This window comes from Coregonus clupeaformis, chromosome 35 (assembly GCF_020615455.1).
Source record: "Coregonus clupeaformis isolate EN_2021a chromosome 35, ASM2061545v1, whole genome shotgun sequence".
Classification (NCBI taxonomy): domain Eukaryota; kingdom Metazoa; phylum Chordata; class Actinopteri; order Salmoniformes; family Salmonidae; genus Coregonus; species Coregonus clupeaformis.
This window is the reverse complement of record NC_059226.1, coordinates 38217312-38227311: the sequence shown is the minus strand read 5'-3', so window position 1 is coordinate 38227311 and position 10000 is coordinate 38217312. Positions and strand designations below refer to the sequence as shown.

At 47.4% G+C, this 10000-nt stretch overlaps 1 protein-coding gene across 1 annotated transcript in view; it reads left to right on the top strand.

Moving 5' to 3' along the window:
* The window catches only part of LOC121563496 (caspase recruitment domain-containing protein 11), a 112355-nt gene that overhangs the window by 45280 nt on the left and 57075 nt on the right, over nt 1-10000 (top strand). The window contains 2 exon segments of the mRNA XM_045211075.1: nt 2304-2429; nt 3102-3176. Coding sequence (XP_045067010.1) covers nt 2304-2429; nt 3102-3176 — 201 coding nt within the window.

The window sequence follows — 10000 nt, the reverse complement described above, 5'->3', positions numbered from 1 at the left end:
GTATTATAGTAGTATTATAGTAGTATTATAGTAGTATTATAGTAGTATTACTGTACAACCTGCATGAAGAGATACGACAGGCTGAGGAGCTACAAGACAAGGTTATTGTAGTAGTATTGTAGTAGTATTGTAGTAGTATTGTAGTAGTATTATAGTAGTATTATAGCAGTATTATAGTAGTATTATAATAGTATTATAGTAGTATTATAGTAGTATTATAGTAGTATTATAGTGGTATTATAGTAGTATTATAGTAGTATTACTGTACAACCTGCATGAAGAGATACGACAGGCTGAGGAGCTACGAGACAAGGTTATTATATTAGTATTATAGTAGTATTATAGTGGTATTATAGTAGTATTATAGTAATATTATAGTAGTATTATAGTAGTATTATATTAGTATTATAGTGGTATTATAGTAGTATTACTGTACAACCTGCATGAAGAGATACGACAGGCTGAGGAGCTTAGAGACAAGGTTATTATAGTAGTATTATAGTAGTATTATAGTAGTATTATAGTAGTATTATAGTAGTATTATAGTGGTATTATAGTAGTATTATAGTAGTATTACTGTACAACCTGCATGAAAGATACGACATGCTGAGGGTAGACAAGGTTATTATATTAGTATTATAGTAGTATTATAGTAGTATTATAGTAGTATTATAGTACAACCTGCATGAAGAGATACGACAGGCTGAGGAGCTACGAGACAAGGTTATTATAGTAGTATTATAGTAGTATTATATTAGTATTATAGTGGTATTATAGTAGTATTACTGTACAACCTGCATGAAGAGATACGACAGGCTGAGGAGCTTAGAGACAAGGTTATTATAGTAGTATTCTAGTAGTATTATAGTAGTATTATAGTGGTATTATAGTAGTATTATAGTAGTATTATAATAGTATTATAGTAGTATTATAGTAGTATTACTGTACAACCTGCATGAAGAGATACGACATGCTGAGGAGCTACGAGACAAGGTTATTATATTAGTATTGTAGTAGTATTGTAGTAGTATTATAGTAGTATTATAGTAGTATTATAGTAGTATTATAGTAGTATTATAGTAGTATTATAGTAGTATTATAGTAGTATTATAGTAGTATTATAGTAGTATTATTAGCTAGTACCTTATTATAGTAGTATTATAGTAGAATTATAGTAGTATTATAGTAGTATTATTGTACAACCTGCATGAAGAGATACGACAGGCTGAGGAGCTACGAGACAAGGTTATTATAGTAGTATTATAGTAGTATTATATTAGTATTATAGTGGTATTATAGTAGTATTACTGTACAACCTGCATGAAGAGATACGACAGGCTGAGGAGCTTAGAGACAAGGTTATTATAGTAGTATTATAGTAGTATTATAGTAGTATTATAGTGGTATTATAGTAGTATTATAGTAGTATTATAATAGTATTATAGTAGTATTATAGTAGTATTACTGTACAACCTGCATGAAGAGATACGACATGCTGAGGAGCTACGAGACAAGGTTATTATATTAGTATTGTAGTAGTATTGTAGTAGTATTATAGTAGTATTATAGTAGTATTATAGCAGTATTATAGCAGTATTATAGTAGTATTATAGTAGTATTATAATAGTATTATAGTAGTATTATAGTAGTATTATAGTAGTATTATAGTGGTATTATAGTAGTATTATAGTAGTATTACTGTACAACCTGCATGAAGAGATACGACAGGCTGAGGAGCTACGAGACAAGGTTATTATAGTAGTATTATAGTAGTATTATAGTGGTATTATAGTAGTATTACTGTACAACCTGCATGAAGAAATACGACAGGCTGAGGAGCTACGAGACAAGGTTATTATAGTAGTGTTATAGTAGTATTATAGTAGTATTATAGTAGTATTATAGTAGTATTACTGTACAACCTGCATGAAGAGATACGACAGGCTGAGGAGCTACGAGACAAGGTTATTATAGTAGTATTGTAGTAGTTTTATATTAGTATTATAGTAGTATTATAGTAGTATTATAGTAGTATTATTGTAGTATTATTGTACAACCTGCATGAAGAGATATGACAGGCTGAGGAGCTACGAGACAAGGTTATTATAGTAGTATTATAGTATTTTTATAGTAGTATTATAGTAGTATTATAGTAGTATTATAGTAGTATTATTGTACAACCCGCATGAAGAAATACGACAGGCTGAGGAGCTACGAGACAAGGTTATTATAGTAGTATTATAGTAGTATTATAGTAGTATTATAGTAGTATTATAGTAGTATTATTGTATTTGTGTGTATAGTACCTAGAGGAGAAAGAGGATCTGGAGCTGAAGAGCTCTACACTACAGAAGGACTGTGAGATGTACAGGAACAGAATGAACACCATCATTATACAGCTGGAGGAGGTAGAGAAGGAGAGGGACCAGGTAACACACACACACACACACACACACACACACACACACACACACACACACACACACACACACACACACACACACACACACACACACACACACACACACACACACACACACACACACACACACACACACACACACACACACACACACACACATACACACACACACACACACACACACACACACACACACACACATACACACACACACACACACACACACACACACACACACACACACACACACACACACACACACACACACACACACACACACACACACACACACACACACATACACACACACACATACACACACACACACACACACACACACACACACACACACACACACACACACACACACACACACACACACACACACACACATACACACACACACACATATATATACACACACACACACACACACACACACACACACACACACACACACACACACACACACACACACACACACACACACACACACTCACAAACTCACACACACAAAGACTGTTTACAATACTTTACATTTTCAAAACAGTTGACACAAAATGCAAATCTTTGTTGTTGTGTGTGTCTGTGTGTGTGTGTGTCTGTGTGTTGTGTGTGTGTGTGTGTGTGTGTGTGTGTGTGTGTGTGTGTGTGTGTGTGTGTGTGTGTGTGTGTGCAGGCATTCCGGTCCAGAGATGAGGCCCAGCACCAATTCTCTCAGGGTCTGGTTGATAAAGACAAATACAGGAAACAGGTGAATTAGGGTTAGAACTAGGGTTAGGGTGAAGAGTCAGACACTGAGAAATATGACTGCCGATAGGTACTTAGGACCTCTGCCCAGAGTGTCAGCGTGTCATTTCCGGGCAAATCTTGGCTGAGGCTTCTCCCTGGCACCTGTTTAGTAACAGTGTTTGATTTGTTAATTGTTCATCTGTTTGCCATTAAGTGTTTATTTTTGTCTGCTTTTCGGCCTGTTTGTGAAGTAAACTCCTACTGGAGTTTAGTGACTTTTCCAACCTTGGATTATTAGTGCTAGCTAGCTCTACAGCCCCTCCCCTGAAGCACTTCTCTCCCTGGCTCTCGTTCTGGTAACCCAGCCTCCCCTCTCCCCTGAAGCACTTCTCTCCCTGGCTCTCGTTCTGTTAACCCAGCCTCCCCTCTCCCCTGAAGCACTTCTCTCCCTGGCTCTCGTTCTGGTAACCCAGCCTCCCCTCTCCCCTGAAGCACTTCTCTCCCTGGCTCTCGTTCTGGTAACCCAGCCTCCAGTCTCCCCTGAAGCACTTCTCTCCCTGTCTCTCGTTCTGGTAACCCAGCCTCCAGTCTCCCCTGAAGCACTTCTCTCCCTGGCTCTCGTTCTGGTAACCCAGCCTCCCCTCTCCCCTGAAGCACTTCTCTCCCTGGCTCCTCTCTGTTCTTCCTGTTTGTGCTCTGCCCTGGATTACTATGGTTTCAGGGCCCTGTTTTTTCCAGACCAAATACATGTGTGACCTCGCTCCACCGGCTTGGCAACAACTTGCTGATTTATTTTCTCTTAACCGGTCACGCCCTGACTCAGGGGACTCGTATATGTTGAGTCAGGGTGTGCATGTTCTATGTTGTATTTTTCTATGTTGGTGATCTAGGTTTTCTAGATCTATGTTGGCCGGTGTGGTTCCCAATCAGAGGCAGCTGTCTCTCGTTGTCTCTGATTGGGGACCATACTTAGGCAGCCTATTGGCACTAGTGGGTTGTGGGATCTTGTTCCGTGTTGAAGGTATGTTGTTTGTGTACCTTGGACTTCACGTTTCGTTTCATTTGTTGTTTTGTCGTGGTGTTTATTCAGTATAAATAAACACGTATGCATATCACGCTGCGCCTCGGTCCATCCCGTCTATGAACGAACGTGACATAACCAAGATACTCCTGCTGGTTATGTCTACCTGTGTCCCCCCCCGCTCCACCTACCAAGCTACTCCTGCTGGTTATGTCTACCTGTGTCCCCCCGCTCCACCTACCAAGCTACTCCTGCTGGTTATGTCTACCTGTGTCCCCCCGCTCCACCTACCAAGCTACTCCTGCTGGTTATGGCTACCTGTGTCCCCCCGCTCCACCTACCAAGCTACTCCTGCTGGTTATGTCTACCTGTGTCCCCCCCGCTCCACCTACCAAGCTACTCCTGCTGGTTATGGCTACCTGTGTCCCCGCTCCACCTACCAAGCTACTCCTGCTGGTTATGTCTACCTGTGTCCCCCGCTCCACCTACCAAGATACTCCTGCTGGTTATGTCTACCTGTGTCCCCCGCTCCACCTACCAAGCTACTCCTGCTGGTTATGGCTACCTGTGTCCCCCCGCTCCACCTACCAAGCTACTCCTGCTGGTTATGTCTACCTGTGTCCCCCGCTCCACCTACCAAGCTACTCCTGCTGGTTATGTCTACCTGTGTCCCCCCCGCTCCACCTACCAAGCTACTCCTGCTGGTTATGTCTACCTGTGTCCCCCCCGCTCCACCTACCAAGCTACTCCTGCTGGTTATGTCTACCTGTGTCCCCCCCGCTCCACCTACCAAGCTACTCCTGCTGGTTATGTCTACCTGTGTCCCCCCGCTCCACCTACCAAGCTACTCCTGCTGGTTATGTCTACCTGTGTCCCCCCGCTCCACCTACCAAGCTACTCCTGCTGGTTATGTCTACCTGTGTCCCCCCGCTCCACCTACCAAGCTACTCCTGCTGGTTATGTCTACCTGTGTCCCCCCGCTCCACCTACCAAGCTACTCCTGCTGGTTATGGCTACCTGTGTCCCCCCGCTCCACCTACCAAGCTACTCCTGCTGGTTATGTCTACCTGTGTCCCCCCGCTCCACCTACCAAGCTACTCCTGCTGGTTATGTCTACCTGTGTCCCCCCGCTCCACCTACCAAGCTACTCCTGCTGGTTATGTCTACCTGTGTCCCCCCCGCTCCACCTACCAAGCTACTCCTGCTGGTTATGTCTACCTGTGTCCCCCCGCTCCACCTACCAAGCTACTCCTGCTGGTTATGTCTACCTGTGTCCCCCCGCTCCACCTACCAAGCTACTCCTGCTGGTTATGGCTACCTGTGTCCCCCCGCTCCACCTACCAAGCTACTCCTGCTGGTTATGTCTACCTGTGTCCCCCCGCTCCACCTACCAAGCTACTCCTGCTGGTTATGGCTACCTGTGTCCCCCCCGCTCCACCTACCAAGCTACTCCTGCTGGTTATGGCTACCTGTGTCCCCCCGCTCCACCTACCAAGCTACTCCTGCTGGTTATGGCTACCTGTGTCCCCCCGCTCCACCTACCAAGCTACTCCTGCTGGTTATGTCTACCTGTGTCACCCCGCTCCACCTCGCTGTACTGTACAACTCTACAATCTAAACAACTGAACTCTCTCTCCCTGCGGTCTCCTCATTTCAATACACTGCCTGTAAACCATCCTGCTTCACGACCCCTATCCTTGTGTAGCGTCCTCCTGAAGATAATGAATCGTTCCTGTCTCAACAATCTGAACTACTCCCCATAGCTGTCCCAAGCTCCACCCAGCTTACTGTTGCTTGGCCAAATAAAAATTCACATGAACTCATCAAAATCAACACTTGCCTCTGATTTTCATTGCTGTTCTGGACTGTTTCAATATTACCCAACATGTCAATGTTCCCACTCACATCAAGGGACACATACTAGACTGAGTCTGCTCTGTTGGCCTCAACCTAACTCATATAATAATAATAACATGCCATTTAGCAGACGCTTTTATCCAAAGCGACTTACAGTCATGCGTGCATACATTTTTGTGTATGGGTGGTCCCGGGGATCGAACCCACTACCTTGGCGTTACAAGCGCCGTGCTCTACCAGCTGAGCTACAGAGGACCACGTAGAGCTCATATGACCTCCTCCCTGTTCCCAGTGTCTGACCTCAACCTAACTCATATGACCTCCTCCCTGTTCCCAGTGTCTGACCTCAACCTAACTCATTTGACCTCCTCCCTGTTCCCACTGTGACCTCAACCTAACTCATATTACCTCCTCCCTGTTCCCAGTGTCTGACCTCAATCTAACTCATATGACCTCCTCCCTGTTCCCACTGTGACCTCAACCTAACTCATATGACCTCCTACCTGTTCCCAGTGTCTGACCTCAACCTAACTCATATGACCTCCTCCCTGTTCCCAGTGTAACCTAACTCATATGACCTCCTCCATGTTCCCACTGTGACCTCAACCTAACTCATATGACCTCCTCCCTGTTCCCACTGTGACCTCAACCTAACTCATATGACCTCCTCCCTGTTCCCAGTGTCTGACCTCAACCTAACTCATATGACCTCCTTCCCTGTTCCCAGTGTAACCTAACTCATATGACCTCCTCCCTGTTCCCAGTGTCTGACCTCAACCTAACTCATATGACCTCCTCCCTGTTCCCAGTGTCTGACCTCAACCTAACTCATATGACCTCCTCCCTGTTCCCAGTGTAACCTAACTCATATGACCTCCTCCCTGTTCCCACTGTGACCTCAACCTAACTCATATGACCTCCTCCCTGTTCCCAGTGTCTGACCTCAACCTAACTCATATGACCTCCTCCCTGTTCCCAGTGTCTGACCTCAACCTAACTCATATGACCTCCTCCCTGTTCCCAGTGTCTGACCTCAACCTGACTCATATGACCTCCTCCCTGTTCCCACTGTGACCTCAACCTAACTCAGACCTCCCCCTGTTCCCACAAATCATATGACCTCCTCCCTGTTCCCAGTGTCTGACCTCAACCTAACTCATATGACCTCCTCCCTGTTCCCAGTGTAACCTAACTCATATGACCTCCTCCCTGTTCCCACTGTGACCTCAACCTAACTCATATGACCTCCTCCCTGTTCCCACTGTGACCTCAACCTAACCCATATGACCTCCTCCCTGTTCCCAGTGTCTGACCTCAACCTAACCCATATGACCTCCTCCCTGTTCCCAGTGTCTGACCTCAACCTAACTCATATTACCTCCTCCCTGTTCCCAGTGTCTCACCACAAGATCCTTCATGTCTCTCTTCCCTCATCCGCACCCCACAGCACTGACAAACGCCTCGTCTCCTGTCTTACCACAAGATCCTTCATGTCTCTCTTCCCTCATACGCACCCCACAGCACTGACAAACGCCTCGTCTCCTGTCTTACCACAGGATCCTTCATGTCTCTCTTCCCTCATACGCACCCCACAGCACTGACAAACGCCTCGTCTCCTGTCTCACCACAGGATCCTTCATGTGTCTCTTCCCTCATACGCACCCCACAGCACTGACAAACGCCTCGTCTCCTGTCTCACCACAAGATCCTTCATGTCTCTCTTCTCTCATCCCCACCCCACAGCACTGACCAACGCCTCGTCTCCTGTCTCACCACAAGATCCTTCATGTGTCTCTTCCCTAACCCTAACCCTAACCCCACCCCACAGCACTGACCAACGCCTCGTCTCCTTCCGCAACGTCAAAGCTGTTGACCCCCTCCAACTCTCTGATGCCAGCTGCTCTGCCCTGCCCCTTGACCACACCCCCAACACACCTGATGAACTAGCTGCCCAATTTAATTCTGCTCTATCCGCCTCCTTCAACTCTCTGGCCCCCCTCCAAACTAAACCTGTCTCCTCCTGGTTTAACCCTGCTCTCCCTCAACTCTCTGGCCCCCCTCCAAACTAAACCTGTCTCCTCCTGGGTTAACCCTGCTCTCCCTCAACTCTCTGGCCCCCCTCCAAACTAAACCTGTCTCCTCCTGGGTTAACCCTGCTCTCCCTCAACTCTCTGGCCCCCTCCAAACTAAACCTGTCTCCTCCTCCTCCTGGGTTAACCCTGCTCTCCCTCAACTCTCTGGCCCCCCTCCAAACTAAACCTGTGTCCTCCTGGGTTAACCCTGCTCTCCCTCAACTCTCTGGCCCCCCTCCAAACTAAACCTGTCTCCTCCTCCTCCTGGGTTAACCCTGCTCTCCCTCAACTCTCTGGCCCCCTCCAAACTAAACCTGTCTCCTCCTGGGTTAACCCTGCTCTCCCTCAACTCTCTGGCCCTCCAAACTAAACCTGTCTCCTCCTGGGTTAACCCTGCTCTCCCTCAACTCTCTGGCCCCCCTCCAAACTAAACCTGTCTCCTCCTGGGTTAACCCTGCTCTCCCTCAACTCTCTGGCCCCCTCCAAACTAAACCTGTCTCCCCTCCTGGGTTAACCCTGCTCTCCCTCAACTCTCTGGCCCCCTCCAAACTAAACCTGTCTCCTCCTGGGTTAACCCCTGCTCTCCCTCAACTCTCTGGCCCCCTCCAAACTAAACCTGTGTCCTCCTGGGTTAACCCTGCTCTCCCTCAACTCTCTGGCCCCCTCCAAACTAAACCTGTCTCCTCCTGGGTTAACCCTGCTCTCCCTCAACTCTCTGGCCCCCTCCAAACTAAACCTGTCTCCTCCTGGGTTAACCCTGCTCTCCCTCAACTCTCTGGCCCCCTCCAAACTAAACCTGTCTCCTCCTGGTTTAACCCTGCTCTCCCTCAACTCTCTGGCCCCCCTCCAAACTAAACCTGTCTCCTCCTCCTCCTGGGTTAACCCTGCTCTCCCTCAACTCTATGGCCCCCCTCCAAACTAAACCTGTCTCCTCCTGGGTTAACCCTGCTCTCCCTCAACTCTCTGGCCCCCCTCCAAACTAAACCTGTCTCCTCCTGGGTTAACCCTGCTCTCCCTCAACTCTCTGGCCCCCCTCCAAACTAAACCTGTCTCCTCCTACTCCTGGGTTAACCCTGCTCTCCCTCAACTCTCTGGCCCCCCTCCAAACTAAACCTGTCTCCTCCTGGGTTAACCCTGCTCTCCCTCAACTCTCTGGCCCCCCTCCAAACTAAACCTGTCTCCTCCTGGGTTAACCCTGCTCTCCCTCAACTCTCTGGCCCCCCTCCAAACTAAACCTGTGTCCTCCTGGGTTAACCCTGCTCTCCCTCAACTCTCTGGCCCCCCTCCAAACTAAACCTGTCTCCTCCTGGGTTAACCCTGCTCTCCCTCAACTCTCTGGCCCCCCTCCAAACTAAACCTGTCTCCTCCTCCTGGGTTAACCCTGAGCTCCACACCCACCTACTACAGGTCCACCTACTACAGGTCCACCTACTACAGGTCCACCTACTACAGGTCCACCTACTACAGGTCCACCTACTACAGGTCCACCTACTACAGGTCCACCTACTACAGGTCCACCTACTACAGGCTACTACAGGTCCACCTACTACAGGCCACCTACTACAGGTCCACCTACTACAGGTCCACCTGCACAGGCTACTACAGGTCCACCTACTACAGGTCCACCTACTACAGGTCCACCTACTACAGGTCCACCTACTACAGGTCCACCTACTACAGGTCCACCTACTACAGGTCCACCTACTACAGGCTACTACAGGTCCACCTACTACAGGTCCACCTACTACAGGTCCACCTACTACAGGTCCACCTACTACAGGTCCACCTACTACAGGTCCACCTACTACAGGTCCACCTACTACAGGTCCACCTACTACAGGTCCACCTACTACAGGTCCACCTACTACAGGTCCACCTACTACAGGTCCACCTACT